At 41.2% G+C, this 25,946-nt stretch overlaps 1 protein-coding gene and 8 non-coding genes across 9 annotated transcripts; 8 read left to right on the top strand and 1 right to left on the bottom strand.

Moving 5' to 3' along the window:
• Positions 1–3,471: 3,471 nt before the first annotated feature.
• On the top strand, positions 3,472–3,685 carry LOC143730107 (small nucleolar RNA U3). Its single transcript, XR_013200335.1, has one exon. It is a non-coding gene; the product is annotated as a small nucleolar RNA U3 (small nucleolar RNA).
• A 1,465-nt stretch (positions 3,686–5,150) lies between these two features.
• Positions 5,151–5,364, top strand: LOC143729870 (small nucleolar RNA U3). Its single transcript, XR_013200125.1, has one exon. It is a non-coding gene; the product is annotated as a small nucleolar RNA U3 (small nucleolar RNA).
• A 1,824-nt stretch (positions 5,365–7,188) lies between these two features.
• On the bottom strand, positions 7,189–10,247 carry LOC143729376 (uncharacterized). Its single transcript, XM_077220607.1, has 6 exons — positions 9,766–10,247; positions 8,721–9,004; positions 8,280–8,614; positions 7,666–8,085; positions 7,397–7,551; positions 7,189–7,273 (listed from the first exon to the last, which is right to left on the bottom strand). Exons 1-6 carry the CDS (start codon positions 10,224–10,226, stop codon positions 7,189–7,191), a joined length of 1,740 nt encoding a protein of 579 aa, XP_077076722.1. The 5' UTR covers positions 10,227–10,247.
• Positions 10,248–11,859: 1,612 nt separating this feature from the next.
• Positions 11,860–12,073, top strand: LOC143729895 (small nucleolar RNA U3). Its single transcript, XR_013200148.1, has one exon. It is a non-coding gene; the product is annotated as a small nucleolar RNA U3 (small nucleolar RNA).
• Positions 12,074–13,543: 1,470 nt separating this feature from the next.
• On the top strand, positions 13,544–13,757 carry LOC143729953 (small nucleolar RNA U3). The gene has a single exon (XR_013200200.1). It is a non-coding gene; the product is annotated as a small nucleolar RNA U3 (small nucleolar RNA).
• Positions 13,758–14,735: 978 nt separating this feature from the next.
• On the top strand, positions 14,736–14,949 carry LOC143729917 (small nucleolar RNA U3). The gene has a single exon (XR_013200168.1). It is a non-coding gene; the product is annotated as a small nucleolar RNA U3 (small nucleolar RNA).
• A 1,470-nt stretch (positions 14,950–16,419) lies between these two features.
• LOC143730278 (small nucleolar RNA U3) lies at positions 16,420–16,633 on the top strand. Its single transcript, XR_013200489.1, has one exon. It is a non-coding gene; the product is annotated as a small nucleolar RNA U3 (small nucleolar RNA).
• Positions 16,634–18,103: 1,470 nt separating this feature from the next.
• LOC143729951 (small nucleolar RNA U3) lies at positions 18,104–18,317 on the top strand. The gene has a single exon (XR_013200198.1). It is a non-coding gene; the product is annotated as a small nucleolar RNA U3 (small nucleolar RNA).
• Positions 18,318–19,295: 978 nt separating this feature from the next.
• LOC143729990 (small nucleolar RNA U3) lies at positions 19,296–19,508 on the top strand. The gene has a single exon (XR_013200233.1). It is a non-coding gene; the product is annotated as a small nucleolar RNA U3 (small nucleolar RNA).
• Positions 19,509–25,946: the final 6,438 nt, after the last annotated feature.

The raw sequence follows: 25,946 nt of genomic DNA, 5'->3' as shown, positions 1-25,946 counted from the left end.
CCCAAGAATTTAATATGACATCTAAGCTAAGGCACGCACGGATCCTAACCACAGTTGGAGTCAGAGACATAGGTGATTGAAAACATATATATTTTATTAATTGTTAAAAGACAGTTCTTTTCCTATAAAAGGCGTTGACCAGCAATCACTCTCTTCAATTCACTAGGTTCTAGAGTGGGCGACAGGGAAACCTGGGCATACCCTAGGGCAGTCTCGAGGTATCACATCTATGAAGAATATTCTATTCAGTGCACACACACCAGCACAGCACACACTCCACGACTCAGGTCAGAAAAGACCACGACACACAGTGAGGACCCTACCACCTAATTGCCCCCTCATCTGCCCCCGGATGCCCATGCCCTGCCAACAAACAACAGAAAAAAAAGGACATTAAAGAGCAGTGTTATACAAAAAAATAACAAAAAATCACATAAATTCAGCAATACAATTCAACCCCAAAAAAATATATAAAAATTCACTGATACAATAATTTTAAAAAATACTCGGTCTCGACTAGTTAAAGAAATAAACCAAAAAAAAGAAACAAACTCAAAACATATCACAAATACAGAGTCATCCCTCGCTGAAAACCGTTCACTTGAAATGGCTCATTGATTGGCTCACTTAGAACGATTCACTTGAAATGGCTCACTTGAATGGCCCGCTTAGGACGGTTCACTTGAAATGGTTCACCTGAATGGTTCACTTGATCGGCCACTCGAGACGACTCACTCGCAACAAAACAACACACACAAAACAGAACCCAAACAGAACAGCAGTTGATGAGGCACAGCGCAAACAAAGTCGTATAGCAAAACACAGGGCAGATAATACTCATTCAGAAGGTAGGTATCGTCTTTGTCGCATGCAACCAAGCACGCTGTCCCAGAATCACCATCCCCAGACTATGCGATAGATGGAGGCGAATGTCTCCGACATGCTCGTTGGCATGAAGCACCGATAAATCGTACACTGTCTCAAATGTCCACATTCAACCCTCCAACCAAGCCCATAGACCCGCCAACAGCACCGCCAGTGGATAAACAGCTTCGGCAAATTTTACGAGCAACACGTTACGCTGAACCCAGCAGAAAGCAGCAGGGCACATAGATGACATCACGACCCCGGATAATGACGCATGCCAAGGAACTGGTAGCTCATGCTCTTATACGCACCGGAACCCTGGCTATTGGTCAAACCTAAAACAAGTGGGAGGGGTGCTAACCCATCCTGCCACAATCTTCCCCTCCCTTTTTGTATCGGCGCCCCGACGATGGACTCAAGCCGGAGCCACCAACATCACTCATGACCAAGGCCTAAACAAGATATCACACAGTGGTTAACTCAGAGCCGACTGCGAACCTACTTCCCATCTCTCCTACAGTCCGGGGAGGATGGTGCACGTTTGGATGCCGACCAGCTCCAACTCGGCCTATTCGCCGAGGGCGACAATCCTACTACCCTGGGAGCTAGAAGGCACCGCAGATTTCCTCGCCACGGGTCCCCTGCCATGACGGCTACACGAAAAACACATGAGAATCTGTTACCAGTCCTCTGCCATGATGGCTATACAAGAAACACACGAGAACCTATTACCAGTCCTCTGCCATAACGGCTATATGAAAAACACACAAGAACCTATTACCAGTCCTCTGCCATGATGGCTATACAAGAAACACACGAGAACCTATTACCAGTCCTCTGCCATGATGGCTATACAAGAAACACACGAGAACCTATTACTAGTCCTCTGCCATAACGGCTACACGAGAAACACATGAGAACCTATTACCAGTCCTCTGCCATAACGGCTGCACGAGAAACACACGAGAACCTATTACCAGTCCTCTGCCATAACGGCTGCACGAGAAACACACGAGAACCTATTACCAGTCCTCTGCCATAACGGCTACACGAGAAACACGCGAGGACCTATTACCAGTCCTCTGCCATAACGGCTACACGAGAAACACGCGAGGACCTATAACCAGTCCCCTGCCTCAGGACGATATCGAATCTCCTCTCGGGCCTCCCCCTGCAGGTGGTCAAATACAATGAAAGCTTGTTCAGTGATCCCCATATGTCGTGCCTCTTGCAAGCCCGCGTCTCTTCGACCCATACATCGATACTCATACCGGATTTACCGCTAAATTTTGGGCATCGACGCTCTCGAGGCACAAAAACCAATCATTCCGATGCACTAGCACCAGAAGATTGGGGCCCTACAGGTGGAACAGTCGAAGTACCAGCCCCAGGCACCTGTAGCTGCTGCATCCTAACCTTATCAGCCTTTAACTGGGCTACTAACTCCCGCCACTCCTGTAATTCTTCCTCCATTTCGGATGACAATTAAGTAAACTTACCACCCCGGAGAGGCGCCACCTGTTCCTTACACCAAGCTGCTGTTCTGTTTCCAAAAAAATATTTAAAAAAACATAAAGACAATACAAACACAACCAAAACCTATTATCTCTGACCCAATCCGGTGATAATCCTGCCGACTACACGCCAAAATTTGGCAGGGTGGTGCGGGAGCGGCACCTCTATTCTATACGACATTGGGCGTAACAACAATTTATACCCACGCTCAAATCAGTTTATTATTTCCGACTACGCCACTTGGGGAATTTCGCCCCAAGAATTTAATATGACATCTAAGCTAAGGCACGCACAGATCCTAACCACAGTTGGAGTCAGAGACATAGGTGATTGAAAACATATATATTTTATTAATTGTTAAAAGACAGTTATTTTTCTATAAAAGGCGTTGACCAGCAATCACTCTCTTCAATTCACTAGGTTCTAGAGCAAGCCCATAGACCCGCCAACAGCACCGACAGTGGATAAACAGCTTTGGCAAATTTTACGAGCAGCATGTTACGCTGAACCCAGCAGAAAGCAGCAGGGCGCATAGATGATGTCACGACCCCGGATAATGACGCATGCCAAGGAACTAGTAGCTCATGCTCTTATACGCACCGGAACCCTGGCCATTGGTCAAACCTAAAACAAGTGGGAGGGGTGCTAACCCATCCTGCCACAAACGGAAAACTTAAAGAGAAGGTTCAAATGTAGTTGTGGCATGACGAAAATGACGTTTAGTACGGCAATATGAACGTCAAAGTATGAGCGGTCAGAATGACCGCAATGGTCGTTCTAGTAGTTATGGAATTCCGGTAGTTCTAGTGTTAAAAGATTTTCTTAATTTGGCTTCAACGAATGAATTACAAAGCATGAAACGGGTAGCTATGCTGCAAAAAAGTATGACATTATGGATTGTTGTTTGTATTCCACATATCTTAACAATATGGCTTCAAAGAGATTGTGGAAGTCCTTTCTGCTTTTGGCTCCGATGTGTGCGCTAAAATGTCACGTAAACTTTAGCGCCTACAAAATTAAACTACGCAAAACCATTTTAGAGGAGAAGCGCAGCAGAATGGAATGGCGATTGAGTTTCTATAAACCCTTAAGACTATATTTTCAGGGATCATTTCTATAGTTCTTTGCTTGGAAATGTGTTTTGAAAGTGCTTGTCTCCCAACCCACGATGAAGAGTCATGATGCTCCTTTCTGAGCATGAATTGGGCACAGAGCAGTGACTTTGGTTGTGAGCTCTGTGTCGTTGATGAGCGTTCTGTATTGCTTTTTGCAATATGGAAGAAAGGAGTATGTTCTGAGTGGTGTTTGGTATTTAAGTCTCATTTTGGAATTGTTTTGATTTTGCATCTGTAGGTCATATGCAGCAAACGTTATTGAAATGTGGAACTGTGTGTTGTCTAAGACAGAGGTTGCAAAAAGTGGATTTTAGAGTAAAGAGTGCTTTGGATATGTGCCCAGTTCGAGGTCAGCCTTTGCAAATTTTCTTTAAATACTATCAATGTCAAGTTTCTGAAATGCCTAAGTTAGCAATTGTTGGTAGGTTTGTGACTTTTTCGTTGGACGTCAGCTCTCTGCAGTTGAAGAAGTTTCTGTGTTGCTGTTGTCGATGTTGAAGAAAGGGGTATGATCTGAGTGTTGTTTGACATTTGTGCCTTTTGAGAAAGTGGATTGTTTTAGAAGCTTTTCTGGAACGCTTTCTGGCAATCCAATATTGGAGAGAGGAGCCCAGACCAATGGAGCAGCTCACGGCTAGGAAAAGACATCAATCATGAAAATTTCCACCTACTCACACTCCAAACATGGAACCACCCACAGCTATAGGCAATGATGGCCTAATGGAGGTCACCATAAAATTGAGAACTCTGCTACACTCAAGGTTAGATGGTTCGAAGGACAGAATCCTTCAGAGGTGCTGAAGCACACGTTGGCCAAGAGAGAAACCAGCTGAAGAGTAAGAAGACAGAGTTAGACTTGCAAAATCTTCTTTAATGATGTTGCCTTTCTTCAGTTCTGTCTTCCCCTTTTAAGGTGGCCTAGCGTTTTAACAGATGTGTGGAACAAAGCCCGGTTTGTTGATACCGCAGCCCGGGAGGAACCTAAGTACCAGTTTAAATTCCTAAGTTCTTGGCTAAATAAAAGATCATTTCTGTTAACCCGGCTCCCGTCTCTCTTGTGGTTGTGTTTTGTTGCAGCTTAAACCTCTCCTCGTCTTGGGGCCCGTGTCACAGCATCCTTTGTATAAAGCAAACGTTGTCTCATCCAAGATACAATACAATATCACTGCAAAAACTTGAAATGTTTCCAGCGATGTGGTATTGCATCTCGGATAAGACAGCAGATATGAAAATCAGATGTTATTGAAAAAACGGGCCTGACACGGGTTCATTTCACATTTCGATGTCAGTCATAGCATGTTTTCTTAGTGCTCAAATGACGTCAGGTTTCTGAAATGTCTACATAAAGAATTGTTAATGTGTGTGTGACTTCTATTAAAAGATTTTCTAAATTTAGCTTCAACGAATGAACTACAAAGCATGAAACGGGTAGCTATGCTGCAAAAAAGTATGACATTATGGATTGTTGTTTGTATTCCACATATCTTAACAGTCGGCTTCAAAGAGATTTCGGAAGTCCTTTCTGCTTTTGGCTCCGATGTGTGCGCTAAAATGTCACATAAACTTTAGCGCCTACAAAATTCAACTACGCAAAACCATTTTAGAGGAGAAGCGCAGCGAAATGGAATGCCAATTGAGTTTCTATAAACCAACACGACTATATTTTCAGGGATCATTTCTATAGTTCTTTGCTTGGAAATGTGTTTTGAAAGTGCTTGTCTCCCAACCCACGATGAAGAGTCATGATGCTCCTTTCTGAGCATGAATTGGGCACAGAGCAGTGACTTTGGTTGTGAGCTCTGTGTCATTGATGAGCGTTCTTTATTGCTTTTTGCAATATTGAAGAAAGGAGTATGTTCTGAGTGGTGTTTGGTATTTAAGTCTCATTTTGTAATTGTTTTGTTTTTGCATCTGTAGGTCCTATGCAGCAAACTTTGTTGAAATGCGGAACTGTGTGTTGTCTATGACAGCAGTTGCAAAAAGTGGGTTTTAGAGTAAAGAGTGCTTTGGATACGTGCCCAATTCAAGGTCAGCCATTGCAAGTTTTTTAAGAATGCAATCAATGTCAAGTTTCTGAAATGCTTTAAGTTAGCAATTGTTGGTAGGTTTTTGACTTTTTCGTTGGACGTCAGCTCTGTGTCGTTGATGAAGTTTCTGTGTTGCTGTTGTCGATGTTGAAGAAATGGGTATGATCTGAGCGCTGTTTGACATTTGTGACCGATCACGGAAAGTAGGGACACAAGTCGGTTTTGGGGCATTTTGAGTTATTCACAGATTCTGAAAGTGTAGTCTCAAAGCTTTCCAACGATGTTTAACACATGGAAATCTGATAATATTTGGAGATGTTGTGGCCATTTGAAGGTAGGCACACAAAAAAGCTAAAAGGGGAGAAAACAGCCTCAAAAGATTGTGCAGTTCTCACCTCTCTCTGCTGCTGGGAGTGACAATAGGGCTCATTTACATCTCATTTAGATAAGCCATACCCCCTGTAAAGCTCCCCCCTGTAAAGCTGTAAAGCACAGGGGGGAGCAAAAAGGTCAGGAAAATGTGCCATCAAAGAAAAAAAAAAGTTTGCAAACAGGTAATAAATAAATGTCTCTTAGCATCTACCGATAAAACTGTATAGGCAACTCTTATGTACACTGAATAAAAAATAAGATAAACTCTAGAGAATGTTAAAATCAGAAACAGGATGAGCTATGTGATTTTATATATATATATATATATATATATATATATATATATATATATATATATATATATATATATATATATATATATATATATATGCTGGGCAGTAGCTAATATTAAGAAATATGTTGTGCTTTTACTTTTAAAAATGTTGGTAACGTTACAGTTAATGCTTACAAACATTGAAGATTTTGAATACAGAAGTTACATTTGTAATGGTGTATTTTCATTTAGATGTGGTATTATTATTTGTGCAGTAGCTAAGATTAATTACTGCATAAATTAATTAAGATTATTAAGTAATAAATTCATTTTAAGACAGCATGGAATAGATTGTAGAATATGCTGTTAGCTATAATTTGGATGGTATAGTACCATGAGCCACAATTAAAGTCTTGTGACACTCATGGCAGGCGTTATTGTTGTTGTTGTCGAGTTTCTGCGCGCCGATTGCTTTGGGCCGGGCCTAGTCAAAGTCCAGGGCTGTTTTTTAGTCCCCGTCCGTCCCTACATACAGTATAGGAGTATGCATCAGAATAGATTTTATTGCCATTGTCAATGAAAGGTTTTACAGACTAGGAATTTTCTTCGGTGTACTCATGCAACATGAAACACAAACTTTTGCTAATGATAAAAAATAAGCAATAAACTGGTTGATTGATATATTCTTTTTTTATTTTCCATAAGCAAATCAATCAAACATTGTTTAGAGTGCTTTTCATACAAGAATGTAAAACTAAATTCAGGTGGTTGGTTGATAAAGTGACATTGCAGGTGTTGTAAACAAGAAAAAAGGTCTTTGTGACACAGTCCAAAGAAATTACATTTGCATCCTCTTCTGTGGACTCTTCTGTGTTGTGACCCTTGGCGCTGGGCATGTGATGTCTCTTGCCTCGTCAGCACAGAATGGCCTGATTTTTTCATATAGATAGTTCTGCCTGTCAATTTTCAGTCCAGGTGGGGCCAGGACAGGAAGACCGTCGACAGGGGGCAGATCTGCTCAGTCGCGCAGTAGCTGATATTCGACAGGTTGTGCATCACGGTGACTTTTTGCAAGCACCACACCTGGTCTCTTGGCTTCAAAGCTGTGACAGAAAAAGCACATAAGACATTTTAAACATGGCAAAGTATTTTCTTATAAAAAAACTGTCATGTGTATGTTGTTGCTATGTTATATTGTATGTACACAATGTGAAAGTTTCAATTACCTGAAGTGCTGATAACTCTTGATCTGTGGGAGTCTACGGAAGTGGCGAGTCAGATGCTGCTGCCAGTCGAAGGTCTGGACTAAAACTTTGCCCTCTGCCGTTCCAACAAGCTGTGGGATATTGAGGCGACTCACAGGAGAGCTGTTTTCCACAACCTGATGACAAAAAAGAGAAGAGAGGAAGAAAAAAAAAATCTTCAGTTAAATGTTTCATTGAAGCAGAACAGAAAACAGCACTGAAGTCATTAAAGCAAAGTAAAGTTAAAGTACCTCAGCGATGTCTGCCAAAGTGTTGACTCTTGTCTTCATGTAGGCTTGCTTGATGAGTCCAAAGCCACAGTCAGGGGAAAACTTGGTGTGGCCAGCAATAAGGAAGTGGATTTCAATTTTATCGTGAAGCTTGTGTCCAACCCGCCAGGCAAGGTACCAGAGCATGAAGTTGTTCTTGTTCTGCCCACTGCAGTTGTCACAATGAAGATCCACCTCTGTTTCTCCAACTCCAAAGTTGCAGAAGAAATGATGCATGTAGCTGATGACTTCATTGCTTCCCTTAGTAGATGACATGCCTTCATCAATCAGGTAATTCACCTGTTTCTGCAGCCCTTCACATGAAACACCAAATAGGCCACATTTCCGTGGGGTCAGGAAGTACATTGGTCCTGGCTGGAGAGGGTTTGAGGGAAAGTGTAACTGTAGGAGACAGAGGGAGAGAGGGAACTTGGATTAGATTAAATTAAATTTGCATCTATTCATAATTGTCTAATAAAGATAAACCTTACTATATTGATGCTATTCTGCATTTGCACTATTTATTCTCATGCACCAAATCGCCCTTTAAGGGACATTAATGAAGTAAAGTGAAGTAAATGTGTGTGAAATATTACCTGCTGAGCAAAATCAAAACTGTAATGCATCCTAATCTTCTTGCTTGCTGGTAGGGATGGTCCAAAAGACAGGTTAGAGCCAGAGCAAATCTTTCTGCAGGCAGCAGTCATGTCGTTGTACACAGCCCTCTCTTTCTGCACAAGGGAAAGATGATCTTGTTGCTTCTTTACTGCTTCAGACTTTCTATCATCTGGGAGGTTTGCACTTCGTATCAGCTGCTCGTTATTGCTTTGGCACTGCCAGCAGAGATCTGTGCGTGGCCGGCAACTTTTGATGTGTGGGAGAAGTCGGTTCCACAGTGCTTTGAAGCTGGTTTTACAAACTGCACGCTCACCTGAAAAACAGATATTGCTTATGGTTAATTGTATTGTAATTGCTAATAGTGCTCCGCATTATTTCACTTTATAAGCACTCAATTTTAAATCAATGTTTACACATACCAAGCTCCTTAGCAGACTTCACGTAGAGACGCCACACTGAGGCCTTGGACACATGAGTTGGCAGCAACTTCACATGCCAATCCTTATGCCCAGGCTGTCGGCCAGGCAGCATGATGGCATTGTCTTCTGCATAGTTTTTTATGAAGTCCACAACTCTGTTGATATCCTCAGGGCTGATGAACCTGGCTGGTGGACGTGGCAGTGAGTGCTTCTTCCTCAAACGTGGTCTTGCCCCATTCTCCTCATAGTGTTTGACTATATCAGCCAGGGTGTCTCTGCCAATGCTGAAAAAAGGGGGGAAAAAAGAAAAAACGTTTAACATCATGGTCTTGCTAACAGGCATCTTGTCACCTATATCAAAATGTATTGTACAAATTATAGGTACTTTTACTTTACTGAAGTAAATTTTATGATGAATACTTTTTACTTTTACTTACTTTAGAGCTTGTATCTGTACTTCCTGGTTTAGTCTTGTTTTAGTCCTGGTTTAGACCTCACAGTTAGTGGTTAGACCTGGTTCGAGTCAAAGGATTAAAAAAATCCTGTACATTAAACTCTTCATAAATACTTTTACTTTTGACTTATAATGCACATTTTACGGCTACGTATACTTTATACTTTTACTTAAGTAGGAATTTAATCTGATACATTTACGATTACGTTAGTAAATCCTTGGTAAGAATATTAAGTAGTACTTCCTCCACCACTGGCTAAAATTATTAGCATCACAATCAATTCAAGAATGCTAACAGGCAGGTTTACCTCGGATAAGTTAAGTCATTAACACCAGTCAATTCAAGCAATTGAAGCATTATTCAAATTAATAGCAGAAGCTCACATTACCATCTTAAAGCTCATTATAGTAATGGGGGTTTTGGCAAGTGATATGGTGCTAACGATTAGCAGCTAACGTTACAACTAAAACGACAGTCGTGAGCTAGCTAAAAACAATAGGTAGGTATTGGAAGGTCTAAACATGGACTAAACATGAGCTGAACTTAGAATGAACTTAAAACGACAAACTTTGATGTTTATGGAAACTCACCCCATAAGAAACAGAAAAGTATTCTTGCAGATCTCGTTGCCTCCAATGAAATAAGTCGTTCGGGCACACTTTCTCTTTGTCGGGGTCTTCTTTGTGGATGTAACCATCTCCGAAGTTTGCACTGTGCGTCTGTTTGCCTCTAAATGTCCAATAATTCGCATGTCCTGCCACTCTTTTTCCGCAGCTAAAGAATCCAGCCGTATGTTGTACATAATGTCTGGAGAAAGCTTCTGGCTACAAGACTGTCTCCCATGCAGAGAGTTCTCTTTTCTCCTCGTGTAACATTTACAGTCAAAGTTACGGATTTTCCCCATTTCTCTATCTATATCCCCATCAAATGTTACTATCGATATAGCCTCTGATATCTTACGGTCCAACTCGTCTGACGCCAGTCCGATACATTCTTCCTCGTCTTCATCTTCGCTCAGTTGTAGATTAGGGATATTATTCAGTCTTATCATGCCACTTTCATCGTCGCTCAGATCGTCTTCAGAATCAGTGAACGCTTGTTCATAAGCATCCGGCTTGTCGAAGAAGTACTTCAAAACATTTTCATTGTAACGGCCACGGTTCAGCTCGTCTGTGACATTCTTTGCGGCGTCCATCTTCATTGAATTTTGATATCAGATAGAGCCGGCTAGAGCGCTGCATAATTAAGTAGCCACGCTGTTGGGGGGCGGGGGCAAAAGCGCCGGCGGCTATTCAGTATGGAAATACACACAGACAATGACACGCCCCTACTGCATGCTAGAATCTCCGAAAAACAAGCCGATTTCAACCTCAAAATGTACGCTTTTGAATATACCAATACTGTTATCTCAAACATGGAGAGGCTTCTTCATGATCTCAACTAACAGATTCTGCAAAAAAGCGGAAATCACCAATTTTGGAAAAAAACGCTTGTTTCTCATTTTGCTCGCAAGTTGTGCTGCCGACTTGTGTCACTGCTTTCCGTGACGGGTCACATTTATGCCTTTTGAGAAAGTGGATTGTTTTAGAAGCTTTTCTGGAACGCTTTGTGGCAGTCCAATATTGGAAAGAGGAGGCCAGGACCAATGGAGAAGCTCACGGCTAGGAAAAGACATCAATCATGGACATTTCCACCTACTCACACTCCAAACTTGGAACCACCCACAGCTGTAGGCAATGATGGCCTAATGGAGGTCACCATAAAATTGAGAACTCTGCTACACTCAAGGTTAGATGGTTTGAAGGACAGAATTCTTCAGTATGAGGTGCTGAAGCACACGTTGGCCAAGAGAGAAACCAGCTGAAGAGTAAGAAGACAGAGTTAGACTTGCAAAATCTTCTTTAATGATGTTGCCTTTCTTCAGTTCTGTCTTCCCCTTTTAAAGTGGCCTAGCATTGTAACAGATGTGTGGAACAAAGCCCGGTTTGTTCATACCACAGCCCGGGAGGAACCTAAGTACCAGTTTAAATTCCTAAGTTCTTGGCTAAATAAAAGATCATTTCTGTTAACCCGGCTCCCATCTCTCTTGTGGTTGTGTTTTGCGGCAGTTTAAACCTCTCCTCGTCTTGGGGCCCGAATCACATTATCCTTTGTATAAAGCATACGTTGTCTCATCCAAGATACAATACAATATCACTGCAAAAACTTGAAATGTTTCCAGCGATGTGGTATTGCATCTCGAATAAGACAGCAGATATGAAAATCAGGTGTTATTGAAAAAACGGGCCTGACACGGGTTCATTTCACATTTCGATGTCAGTCATAGCATGTTTTCTAAGTGCTCAAATGACGTCAGGTTTCTGAAATGTCTACATAAAGAATTGTTAATGTGTGTGTGACTTCTATTAAAAGATTTTCTAAATTTAGCTTCAACGAATGAACTACAAAGCATGAAACGGGTAGCTATGCTGCAAAAAAGTATGACATTATGGATTGTTGTTTGTATTCCACATATCTTAACAGTCGGCTTCAAAGAGATTTCGGAAGTCCTTTCTGCTTTTGGCTCCGATGTGTGCGCTAAAATGTCACATAAACTTTAGCGCCTACAAAATTAAACTACGCAAAACCATTTTAGAGGAGAAGCGCAGCAGAATGGAATGCCAATTGAGTTTCTATAAACCAACAAGACTATATTTTCAGGGATCATTTCTATAGTTCTTTGCTTGGAAATGTGTTTTGAAAGTGCTTGTCTCCCAACCCACGATGAAGAGTCATGATGCCCCTTTCTGAGCATGAATTGGGCACAGAGCAGTGACTTTGGTTGTGAGCTCTGTGTCGTTGATGAGCGTTCTTTATTGCTTTTTGCAATATTGAAGAAAGGAGTATGTTCTGAGTGGTGTTTGGTATTTAAGTCTCATTTTGTAATTGTTTTGTTTTTGCATCTGTAGGTCCTATGCAGCAAACTTTGTTGAAATGCTGAACTGTGTGTTGTCTATTACAGCAGTTGCAAAAAGTGGGTTTTAGAGTAAAGAGTGCTTTGGATACGTGCCCAATTCAAGGTCAACCATTGCAAGTTTTCTAAGAATGCAATCAATGTCAAGTTTCTGAAGTGCATAAGTTAGCAATTGTTGGTAGGTTTTTGACTTTTTCGTTGGACGTCAGCTCTGTGTCGTTGATGAAGTTTCTGTGTTGCTGTTGTCGAAGTTGAAGAAAGGGGTATGATCTGAGCGTTGTTTGACATTTGTGCCTTTTGAGAAAGTGGATTGTTTTAGAAGCTTTTCTGGAATGCTTTGTGGCAGTCCAATATTGGAAAGAGGAGCCCAGGACCAATGGAGAAGCTCACGGCTAGGAAAAGAAATCAATCATGAACATTTCCACCTACTCACACTCCAAACCTGGAACCACCCACAGCTGTAGGCAATGATGGCCTAATGGAGGTCACCATAAAATTGAGAACTCTGCTACACTCAAGGTTAGATGGTTTGAAGGACAGAATTCTTCAGTATGAGGTGCTGAAGCACACGTTGGCCAAGAGAGAAACCAGCTGAAGAGTAAGAAGACAGAGTTAGACTTGCAAAATCTTCTTTAATGATGTTGCCTTTCTTCAGTTCTGTCTTCCCCTTTTAAAGTGGCCTAGCATTGTAACAGATGTGTGGAACAAAGCCCGGTTTGTTCATACCACAGCCCGGGAGGAACCTAAGTACCAGTTTAAATTCCTAAGTTCTTGGCTAAATAAAAGATCATTTCTGTTAACCCGGCTCCCATCTCTCTTGTGGTTGTGTTTTGCGGCAGTTTAAACCTCTCCTCGTCTTGGGGCCCGAATCACATTATCCTTTGTATAAAGCATACGTTGTCTCATCCAAGATACAATACAATATCACTGCAAAAACTTGAAATGTTTCCAGCGATGTGGTATTGCATCTCGAATAAGACAGCAGATATGAAAATCAGGTGTTATTGAAAAAACGGGCCTGACACGGGTTCATTTCACATTTCGATGTCAGTCATAGCATGTTTTCTAAGTGCTCAAATTACGTCAGGTTTCTGAAATGTCTACATAAAGAATTGTTAATGTGTGTGTGACTTCTATTAAAAGATTTTCTAAATTTAGCTTCAACGAATGAACTACAAAGCATGAAACGGGTAGCTATGCTGCAAAAAAGTATGACATTATGGATTGTTGTTTGTATTCCACATATCTTAACAGTCGGCTTCAAAGAGATTGTGGAAGTCCTTTCTACTTTTGGCTCCGATGTGTGCGCTAAAATTTCACGTAAACTTTAGCGCCTACAAAATTAAACTACGCAAAACCATTTTAGAGGAGAAGCACAGCAGAATGGAATGCCAATTGAGTTTCTATAAACCGATAAGACTATATTTTCATGGATCATTTCTATAGTTTTTTGCATGGAAATGTGTTTCGAAAGTGCTTGTCTCCCAACCCACGATGAAGAGTCATGATGCGCCTTTCTGAACATGAATTGGGCGCAGAGCAGTGACTTTGGTTGTGAGCTCTGTGTTGTTGATGAGTGTTCTTTATTGCTTTTTGCAATATTGAAGAAAGGAGTATGTTCTGAGTGGTGTTTGGTATTTAAGTCTCATTTTGTAATTGTTTTGTTTTTGCATCTGTAGGTCCTATGCAGCAAACTTTGTTGAAATGTGGAACTGGGTGTTGTCTATGACAGCAGTTGCAAAAAGTGGGTTTTAGAGTAAAGAGTGCTTTGGATACGTGCCCCATTCAAGGTCAGCCATTGCAAGTTTTCTAAGAATACAATCAATGTCAAGTTTCTGAAGTGCATAAGTTAGCAATTGTTGGTAGGTTTTTTACTTTTTCGTTGGACGTCAGCTCTGTGTCGTTGATGAAGTTTCTGTGTTGCTGTTGTCGATGTTGAAGAAAGGGGTATGATCTGAGCGTTGTTTGACATTTGTGCCTTTTGAGAAAGTGGATTGTTTTAGAAGCTTTTCTGGAACGCTTTGTGGCAGTCCAATATTGGAAAGAGGAGCCCAGGACCAATGGAGAAGCTCACGGCTAGGAAAAGAAATCAATCATGAACATTTCCACCTACTCACACTCCAAACCTGGAACCACCCACAGCTGTAGGCAATGATGGCCTAATGGAGGTCACCATAAAATTGAGAACTCTGCTACACTCAAGGTTAGATGGTTTGAAGGACAGAATTCTTCAGTATGAGGTGCTGAAGCATACGTTGGCCAAGAGAGAAACCAGCTGAAGAGTTAAATGTCTACATAAAGAATTGTTAATGTGTGTGTGTGACTTCTATTAAAGGTTTTCTAAATTTGGCTTCAACGAATGAACTACAAAGCATGAAACGGGTAGCTATGCTGCAAAAAAGTAAGACATTATGGATTGTTGTTTGTATTTCACATATCTTAACAGTCGGCTTCAAAGAGATTGTGGAAGTCCTTTCTACTTTTGGCTCCGATGTGTGCGCTAAAATGTCACGTAAACTTTAGCGCCTAAAAAATTCAACTACGCAAAACCATTTTAGAGGAGAAGCGCAGCAGAATGGAATACCAATTGAGTTTCTATAAACCGATAAGACTATATTTTCAGGGATCATTTCTATAGTTCTTTGCATGGAAATGTGTTTCGAAAGTGCTTGTCTCCCAACCCACGATGAAGAGTCATGATGCTCCTTTCTGAACATGAATTGGGCGCAGAGCAGTGACTTTGGTTGTGAGCTCTGTGTCGTTGATGAGCGTTCTTTATTGCTTTTTGCAATATTGAAGAAAGGAGTATGTTCTGAGTGGTGTTTGGTATTTAAGTCTCATTTTGTAATTGTTTTGTTTTTGCATCTGTAGGTCCTATGCAGCAAACTTTGTTGAAATGCGGAACTGTGTGTTGTCTATGACAGCAGTTGCAAAAAGTGGGTTTTAGAGTAGAGAGTGCTTTGGATACGTGCCCAATTCAAGGTCAGCCATTGCAAGTTTTCTAAGAATGCAATCAATGTCAAGTTTCTGAAGTGCATAAGTTAGCAATTGTTGGTAGGTTTTTGACTTTTTCGTTGGACGTCAGCTCTGTGTCGTTGATGAAGTTTCTGTGTTGCTGTTGTCGAAGTTGAAGAAAGGGGTATGATCTGAGCGTCGTTTGACATTTGTGCCTTTTGAGAAAGTGGATTGTTTTAGAAGCTTTTCTGGAATGCTTTGTGGCAGTCCAATATTGGAAAGAGGAGCCCAGGACCAATGGAGAAGCTCACGGCTAGGAAAAGAAATCAATCATGAACATTTCCACCTACTCACACTCCAAACCTGGAACCACCCACAGCTGTAGGCAATGATGGCCTAATGGAGGTCACCATAAAATTGAGAACTCTGCTACACTCAAGGTTAGATGGTTTGAAGGACAGAATTCTTCAGTATGAGGTGCTGAAGCACACGTTGGCCAAGAGAGAAACCAGCTGAAGAGTAAGAAGACAGAGTTAGACTTGCAAAATCTTCTTTAATGATGTTGCCTTTCTTCAGTTCTGTCTTCCCCTTTTAAAGTGGCCTAGCATTGTAACAGATGTGTGGAACAAAGCCCGGTTTGTTCATACCACAGCCCGGGAGGAACCTAAGTACCAGTTTAAATTCCTAAGTTCTTGGCTAAATAAAAGATCATTTCTGTTAACCCGGCTCCCATCTCTCTTGTGGTTGTGTTTTGCGGCAGTTTAAACCTCTCCTCGTCTTGGGGCCCGAATCACATTATCCTTTGTATAAAGCATACGTTGTCTCATCCAAGATACAATACAATATCACTGCAAAAACTTGAAATGTTTCCAGCGATGTGGTATTGCATCTCGAATAAGACAGCAGATATGAAAATCAGGTGTTATTGAAAAAACGGGCCTGACACGGGTTCATTTCACATTTCGATGTCAGTCATAGCATGTTTTCTAAGTGCTCAAATGACGTCAGGTTTCTGAAATGTCTACATAAAGAATTGTTAATGTGTGTGTGACTTCTATTAAAAGATTTTCTAAATTTAGCTTCAACGAATGAACTACAAAGCATGAAACGGGTAGCTATGCTGCAAAAAAGTATGACATTATGGATTGTTGTTTGTATTCCACATATCTTAACAGTCGGCTTCAAAGAGATTTCGGAAGTCCTTTCTGCTTTTGGCTCCGATGTGTGCGCTAAAATGTCACATAAACTTTAGCGCCTACAAAATTCAACTACGCAAAACCATTTTAGAGGAGAAGCGCAGCAGAATGGAATGCCAATTGAGTTTCTATAAACCAACAAGACTATATTTTCAGGGATCATTTCTATAGTTCTTTGCTTGGAAATGTGTTTTGAAAGTGCTTGTCTCCCAACCCACGATGAAGAGTCATGATGCTCCTTTCTGAGCATGAATTGGGCACAGAGCAGTGACTTTGGTTGTGAGCTCTGTGTCGTTGATGAGCGTTCTTTATTGCTTTTTGCAATATTGAAGAAAGGAGTATGTTCTGAGTGGTGTTTGGTATTTAAGTCTCATTTTGTAATTGTTTTGTTTTTGCATCTGTAGGTCCTATGCAGCAAACTTTGTTGAAATGCTGAACTGTGTGTTGTCTATTACAGCAGTTGCAAAAAGTGGGTTTTAGAGTAAAGAGTGCTTTGGATACGTGCCCAATTCAAGGTCAACCATTGCAAGTTTTCTAAGAATGCAATCAATGTCAAGTTTCTGAAGTGCATAAGTTAGCAATTGTTGGTAGGTTTTTGACTTTTTCGTTGGACGTCAGCTCTGTGTCGTTGATGAAGTTTCTGTGTTGCTGTTGTCGAAGTTGAAGAAAGGGGTATGATCTGAGCGTTGTTTGACATTTGTGCCTTTTGAGAAAGTGGATTGTTTTAGAAGCTTTTCTGGAATGCTTTGTGGCAGTCCAATATTGGAAAGAGGAGCCCAGGACCAATGGAGAAGCTCACGGCTAGGAAAAGAAATCAATCATGAACATTTCCACCTACTCACACTCCAAACCTGGAACCACCCACAGCTGTAGGCAATGATGGCCTAATGGAGGTCACCATAAAATTGAGAACTCTGCTACACTCAAGGTTAGATGGTTTGAAGGACAGAATTCTTCAGTATGAGGTGCTGAAGCACACGTTGGCCAAGAGAGAAACCAGCTGAAGAGTAAGAAGACAGAGTTAGACTTGCAAAATCTTCTTTAATGATGTTGCCTTTCTTCAGTTCTGTCTTCCCCTTTTAAAGTGGCCTAGCATTGTAACAGATGTGTGGAACAAAGCCCGGTTTGTTCATACCACAGCCCGGGAGGAACCTAAGTACCAGTTTAAATTCCTAAGTTCTTGGCTAAATAAAAGATCATTTCTGTTAACCCGGCTCCCATCTCTCTTGTGGTTGTGTTTTGCGGCAGTTTAAACCTCTCCTCGTCTTGTGGCCCGAATCACATTATCCTTTGTATAAAGCATACGTTGTCTCATCCAAGATACAATACAATATCACTGCAAAAACTTGAAATGTTTCCAGCGATGTGGTATTGCATCTCGAATAAGACAGCAGATATGAAAATCAGGTGTTATTGAAAAAACGGGCCTGACACGGGTTCATTTCACATTTCGATGTCAGTCATAGCATGTTTTCTAAGTGCTCAAATTACGTCAGGTTTCTGAAATGTCTACATAAAGAATTGTTAATGTGTGTGTGACTTCTATTAAAAGATTTTCTAAATTTAGCTTCAACGAATGAACTACAAAGCATGAAACGGGTAGCTATGCTGCAAAAAAGTATGACAATATGGATTGTTGTTTGTATTCCACATATCTTAACAGTCGGCTTCAAAGAGATTGTGGAAGTCCTTTCTACTTTTGGCTCCGATGTGTGCGCTAAAATTTCACGTAAACTTTAGCGCCTACAAAATTAAACTACGCAAAACTATTTTAGAGGAGAACCGCAGCAGAATGGAATGCCAATTGAGTTTCTATAAACCGATAAGACTATATTTTCAGGGATCATTTCTATAGTTCTTTGCATGGAAATGTGTTTCGAAAGTGCTTGTCTCCCAACCCACGATGAAGAGTCATGATGCGCCTTTCTGAACATGAATTGGGCGCAGAGCAGTGACTTTGGTTGTGAGCTCTGTGTTGTTGATGAGCGTTCTTTATTGCTTTTTGCAATATTGAAGAAAGGAGTATGTTCTGAGTGGTGTTTGGTATTTAAGTCTCATTTTGTAATTGTTTTGTTTTTGCATCTGTAGGTCCTATGCAGCAAACTTTGTTGAAATGTGGAACTGGGTGTTGTCTATGACAGCAGTTGCAAAAAGTGGGTTTTAGAGTAAAGAGTGCTTTGGATACGTGCCCCATTCAAGGTCAGCCATTGCAAGTTTTCTAAGAATACAATCAATGTCAAGTTTCTGAAGTGCATAAGTTAGCAATTGTTGGTAGGTTTTTTACTTTTTCGTTGGACGTCAGCTCTGTGTCGTTGATGAAGTTTCTGTGTTGCTGTTGTCGATGTTGAAGAAAGGGGTATGATCTGAGCGTTGTTTGACATTTGTGCCTTTTGAGAAAGTGGATTGTTTTAGAAGCTTTTCTGGAACGCTTTGTGGCAGTCCAATATTGGAAAGAGGAGCCCAGGACCAATGGAGAAGCTCACGGCTAGGAAAAGAAATCAATCATGAACATTTCCACCTACTCACACTCCAAACCTGGAACCACCCACAGCTGTAGGCAATGATGGCCTAATGGAGGTCACCATAAAATTGAGAACTCTGCTACACTCAAGGTTAGATGGTTTGAAGGACAGAATTCTTCAGTATGAGGTGCTGAAGCATACGTTGGCCAAGAGAGAAACCAGCTGAAGAGTTAAATGTCTACATAAAGAATTGTTAATGTGTGTGTGTGACTTCTATTAAAGGTTTTCTAAATTTGGCTTCAACGAATGAACTACAAAGCATGAAACGGGTAGCTATGCTGCAAAAAAGTAAGACATTATGGATTGTTGTTTGTATTTCACATATCTTAACAGTCGGCTTCAAAGAGATTGTGGAAGTCCTTTCTGCTTTTGGCCTCGATGTGTCTGCTAAAATGTCATGTAAACTTTAGCGCCTACAAAATTCAACTACGCAAAACCATTTTAGAGGAGAAGCGCAGCAGAATGGAATGCCAATTGAGTTTCTATAAACTGTTAAGAGTATATTTTCAGGGATCATTTCTATAGTTCCTTGTTTGGAAATGTGTTCCGAAATGCTTGTCTCCCAACCTCTGAAGAAGAGTCATGATGCTCGTTTCTTAGCATGAATTGGGCACAAAGCAGTGACTTTGGTTGTGAGCTCTGTGTCGTTGATGAGTGTTCTGTATTGCTTTTTGCAATATTGAAGAAAGGAGTATGTTCTGAGTGGTGTTTGTGTAGCCGGTTCGGGCTTGCGTGTCTCTGCTATTACGACTCGGCTACCCCTCTGCGTTGTGTTGTGTTGTGTGATGAATAAAGACTGAAGTCGAAACGCTGGTTCAGAGGTTCTTTATCTGCATGAATTGAAAAATGCAGTAATTATTTGTTGCATTCAATGTAGTGTGGTTTTAATCAGCCTTCTCCTCGCTCCGCTCAGACCTCCCGCGGACTGAAGCGAGCTCACAATGTACAATCTCATTTACAGTAATAAAAAATATAAAGAAAATAGTAATAATTAATATAACATCAGGTGTATCAACAATATACTATATATATATATATATATATATATATATATATATATATATATATATATATATTTACATATATATTTATATATATATATATTTCTCTGAATATACATTGACACCTATCAAACTCATAAAATATACATCTTTAAATCACCCACATTCCAGCATTTTATATAACAATACGGTTGAACACAAAGAAATCACAAAAACAATTTATAACCATACCTGCATGAATTGAAAAATGCAGTAATTATTTGTTGCATTCAATGTAGTGTGGTTTTAATCAGCCTTCTCCTCTCAAACATTTGAACATAGAAAAGATATCAACAGACACGCTTCACAGGCCTACTTTCACACTAACATACTAACAACGTGATACTGCATTCACTCGGTTAAACTTTCACTCATTCAGGGAAAACAGCTTCAAAAGGGAAAATCACATACTTGTACATACTCCTTTACATTTTAACAAAATCAGATCACTTAATTAAGGATTATTTTCACTTATAACACTCTTTAGAACAGGAGTGCACACATTACATATTTCGCTCCGCTCAGACATCCCGCGGACTGAAGCGAGAGCGCGCACAACGCGACAATGACGTCACAACTGCGACGAACGCAAAACTCAGATATATATAGAAAATTAATTATTTTCTTCTCTTACATACATATGTAACAGGACAATTAGGATTTTGTGTGAATTTAAATTTAAAACACAAGTTATAATTAATACCCTGTAAAGACTCTGGGGCGGATCTAATCCGTGGGGAATTTGCATATCATAATTAATAATTGGTAATTAATAATTATTCATAAATTTTTGGATTAGATCAGTCTTACATGTTAATAAAACTCCCGATAAGGGATGATATGTCATTTTACCTGCATGCATGTCTGTGTATCCTTGCACTTAACCACAAGTTGATTGCAATTAACTACACGGACCACGTCTTACAAAACAGGCTAAATTAATTAGCTCAATTGTCAGACTAATATTTGTGAGACTCCACAATATCATCTTACTTTATAGGATTTCAGGAAAAGCAATTCTGTGGCCACAAGAATTGGGTTTCCTGCCCTATAAACACATACTCTTTAAAGTATCTTTAATTTGTAAGCTTGTTGCTATAAGATCTTTTGGCACTTAAGGGACTTGAAAATGAGCAAAAAGGCAGTACATCAATCAGATGAATATAATGAATTTAATAAGGCAGAACTACTTATGTATTTACTACGGTTACATGGGATATATGTATTTACAAACATAATAAACAACAATACACGATAAGGCATCGATGAACGAGAAATGCATAGAGTGTGGACAATGGAAACACGTGTGAGAGGGGAAGAGGAAGAGAGAGAGAGAGAGAGAGAGCATTGGCAACATTCCCCCTGACAGTCCCCTGTCTGTAACAACACGAAAACATCATCTTAATGCTTCTTAAAAGCTCTATAAAGAGATATACTTAAGTTTCTGGGTCTCTCTGTGTCGCGGCATTCCTGCGCGTGCGTGAGCGGAGTCCTTTAGGAAGCGTCACTGGGTGCTGAGTTTCCAAGTCTTTGGGGTAACATTACCAAAGGAAAATAGTTCGGCTAAGTTCGTTTCACTTTGTGGAAGTGAACAGAGTCGACTACGGAAAACAAAACTTTGACTAACAAAGAAAAGAAATAAAGATCTCTACGGGGAAATCACGCTGAGTTAACGTCACATCTTCGCATGGCTGGTGAAGAAGCGTGTGTGCGTCTCTCGCCACGTGGTCACGTGCGCGTGTTTCTCCTTCAAAACGAGCGCGCGCTCGTTTAAAGGTCCCTTGTAGATGGATTTGCTGAAGAGATATGTCACGCGGTGTTCTTTTCACTCGTCGATTGGAATTAAACACGGAGACTTATCTAAGACTGAAAAACACAAACTAAACTAGAAACAAATAAAAGAAAGGCGAAGAGCTCGCCCGGAGGCGAGACCTTACATTATGACACAAAGACAGGCGAAGTAACAGAGCGAGCGGAGGGGGGAAGCGTCATTTATCACCTTAGAGAAATCCGGCCTCTTCCTGTTGACTTGGCCAATTAGAGGGTTGGAATTTCACAGGCGGGACTTTGGTTTTTATTGCTCTTTGTCTAAGAGAGAGACATTTGAAACCGACGAAATTAGGGTGTTTAAGAGCAGAATCTTCACAATTCTTATAATACTAATGTGTCACAAGTTTAGCAAAATGTAATGTCAATTAACAAATGGGGAATGAAGATTGGAGTTTATCGAGACCAAACTTGCCACAAATGGATTTGGTTAAACATTAGTTGGCAAAGTTTAAAACATTATCGCATTAGAGTTGTCGAGAAACATAGACCAAACCACAAAAAGGCAACTCATGAAATAGGGAACTTAGATACATTGTTCATACAATTCTCAAGTGGATATATAATAGCATATATATATATATATATATATATATATATATATATATATATATATATATATGAATACAGGATTCATTTCTCCTCCTTGGTTAGAATTCAGAGAGGGCCACAGTTCTGTGAACATTCCTTTGGGTCGTAAATGCCGTTATCTTAGAACACCAGTGATGTTAGTTTTGGTCTCTTTTCCCTTCAAAGATGGAAAACATAGTAAACTATATTTTACTGGATATTACTGTACGTATTCTGATTGATCACACCGAAAGCATTCTGGAGGTGTCCAGAACTATGTGTACAAGTTATGGGAATAGACAGTTATATTTAAAATGATTAATGAAGGTATTTATAATTCACTTTAAGCTACGATAAAATCATAGTCATTCCAATGTGACATGGGCAAATGGACACACATAAAAACACATTGAATATATCTGGTTAAATGTCTTTTAAAGAAAAGAAGTTTCTTTTCGCTTTGGAATCCACTTCCTTTGGGACATTCCGATCAGTCATAAAATGTCTTGTAATCGGACACCACGCTCTGTCCTGAGTGTGGTCTTCACTGGTGGGGGAATGTGTGTGTGTTTGTGTGTGTGTGTTTGGGTTAATTTACATTCAGAGATTTTTGGTCTTTAGCCGGATGTATTTAGTTATTCAGATTCACCCACTTAACCCAGTCCTTACAGTCCCCCTTTTTGTCTGATGAAGTCCCTGTGTGGACTTAATCGGACAACAATCATCACAATGGACGGATGACAGGTGAATCATGATGATCGGGTAGCAGGTGCTCTCAGGCTGAGGCTGAGGGCTCAGCTTGATCAAGTTCGACGCAGCCTCCAGCGTGGTACCCTCTTCCTGAGGGTCCCGTGGGCTTGGCTGTAGATGTTCGCACCTCGTTGAGCCTCTTGCGCAGGATGACTGTCGAGCGTCTGGGTGTGGTTGATGGAGGTACCCAGCGTAGGGTCGGCCGCAATCCAAGATTGGACAGCAGGTGTGGTGGTTAAGTAGGGCAGTTGAGACAAAGCTTGGAGGGCTGTGTCGATAGGATACATGTCAATTCGCTGACATTGACAATGTTCTTGAGCCGGTAGATTCGGCTTGGCTCTATGATGGGTAAGTTCCGGAGCAAAACCCACTTCTCTCTGCTTGGGGTCGACGCAGAGTGGGCTGGCACTACCCAGCGAGTAGGCAAGGTGTATTTGTAGAGAGACAGCTGGCGTGGTGATGGCGGAAGCCAGCACGGTTTGCACAAGGCTTAAGGGTATCCGGTGCGGTGGAATTCTACCCATGGCTAGGCTGTCAATGGAGGAGTTCACCTCCAGCAGCGTGTCTATTATCAGGGCTGTTACCAGCTGAGTTTGAGCAAAGTCATTCTGGAAGACAGTAAACAGCTGTTTCATGGAGTTCACTCTCTGGGTCAGCAGAACGCTGTGAGTGTTGAAAATGACCACAATCCCCTTTAGTGTCTTGTCGATGGTCTGCAGGGATGCACTCTGTGTTGCGAGTTGCTCTTTTATCTGTGGAATCTCTGTCTGGATTTCGGCTGCATGCCGCCTCACGGTGGCTAGGTTCACTGTATTCACACTGGACATACAAGTGTTAAACAGAGTGGCGGCGGCTCCGGGCAAAGCTCCCCGGAACTGTTTGGAGCGGTGGTTGTGTCCACCTAACTCCGCTTGTGTGATAGTCATTTTCTCAAGTTCGTTGAGCATGTGCTCGACATCGGCCTCAGCGTGAGTGAGGGTGTCTTCTGTCCATCGGCCCCTACCCAGCTGTATTGTGTTCTGTAGGCGTTGCGAGGATCAGGTGGCACATACACTTTCTGAGTGCGGGTCCGGCAGAAAAGGAGTCCTGGTTGTTCCGCTAGGACGATGCCTGATGCCGGACCTGGTGAGATGTCCGATTGCGGCTGCCCTCTGGTTGGCTGGAGGCACAGCAGCATCCTGGTAAAAGTGAAAGGGAGAGAGAAAGAGAGGAAAAATTTCAGCGAGTGTCGTCCTTGCTTGGCTAGGACAGTCTTTCCGCTTTTGAGGACGCCGGTATGCCACTTGGTTCTGTGTCTTGCAAGTGTCTCTGGTGCTGCGGTGTGCAGCACATGGTGCGTCATGGTCATACATTGGCATGACCCCCCTTTTGCACTGTGGCACCACAAGCTGTGGCGCAGAGATGGCATCAGGTGCAGAACGCTGAATGTTGTCTTGTGCACGCAGCATGTGCCGGTTGACGTCGGTTGTCTGGGGCATTGGTTGTCGGTGGGTGCAGACGGCGTTCGTGGGTGGTTGGAGGGGTATGAGAGGTGGTTTCTCATAGTGTCCATTGTTTGTCATAGTCTTTGGTAAGCTGGAACGTTAAGGTCAGGTTAAGCAGAGGCTCTGTGACATTTTGTCGCACTTGTGGTGAGACTAATGCATGACCCTAAAAGTTCAGAACCAAGGTTTAATGGGTTCGCTAGGAATGTAGCATAAAGCTATGCGTTTCACGTGTATCTAGCTAGTGAAGTGTGTCTTGTATCCTTATCTTAGCTGTGGATGTTAGGAGGCTAAGACTTATGTTGGTTCCGATAGTATTTCCTGGAAAGGGCCTATCCGAGATTAAATAAATGACTTAAGATGGTTCTTATGACTAAATTATTTCTCTGGACTTTTGTAGTGGTTCACTACGGCTTGACGAAGTGAATGATAGGGGGAAAAAGGACAGCTTTCCTATTCAAATTATGCTTATTATCAATCCTCAGGACTATAGTTATGCCCTAGTAATCGTTGAAATTACTTGTGTTGCAGGGTCATAAAAATGAGTGCACTTGTTGAAAATAAACAAAATCACAAATAAAGGTGTCTCTGTTTCCTTTCTGGGCCCTATGGGAAATGGAACCACATTCCAACAAGAGAGGAAATGGAATTGGATCATATAGATGACCGAAAAGACAAGGTAATAGCTGACTGCTATTATTATTAAAGTAAAAATAAAAATAAAACGTAGGTGAGTGGTCAAAACAGCGGGAATGATCTGAATGTGAGAATAGTCAGTAGCACTAGTGACTAAACTTTGAATTCGCTTGGACCAACACTCCATGGTGGGTTACAGCGGTTGCATGTTCACGACCACTCTGTGTGTCCCTTCAAAGGTTTAGTCAACATGCTGATGAAAATTCTCATTACTATACAGATTCTTCTTTAGCTACACATTTTACATGTACTTAAGCTTAAGTTTAATTGGCGATTTAGCCTACAGTGCTCAGCAAGGACTATGCCTAAACAAGTGAAGGTGAACTTTAGCTGAGCAGAATTGAAAGTACGGAAAGTGAAGAATTACAAACCCTAACTGGGGTTAAAGAAAGTATTCTAGAATACTTTGGGCTGTATAAACAGCAGCTGTAATTAAGGCTTCAAGTAAATTATGCTAACTGCTAACTGTAGAAGTTATTATTTAGCTTAGCCTAAGCTGGATGGATGTTAGGTTAGGTTAGCCTAGCCTAAGCTAGATGGATCCTAGGTTAGGTTAGCTTAGCCTAAGCTGGATGGATGGATGCTAGGTTAGGTTAGCTTAGCCTAAGCTGGATGGACGCTAGGTTAGGTTAGCTTAGCCACCTAGGCTGGATTGTTTACAAAGTGACATCACGAGTTAGCACTTCCTGTGACAAGTCGTTGTCATGGGAACCAGAGCATGTCAGAACAATTCGACAGTACCTGAAGAATGTCTGCACCTTTTTAATGAGTTATGCAT

The sequence above is a fragment of the Siphateles boraxobius genome, unplaced genomic scaffold (assembly GCF_051911475.1).
Source record: "Siphateles boraxobius isolate OS27281-9 unplaced genomic scaffold, OSU_SipBor_1 8, whole genome shotgun sequence".
In the NCBI taxonomy this organism is placed as follows: Eukaryota; Metazoa; Chordata; class Actinopteri; order Cypriniformes; family Leuciscidae; genus Siphateles; species Siphateles boraxobius.
Note: the sequence above shows the minus strand (reverse complement) of the source record. Positions and strands in the feature narration are given on the sequence as shown.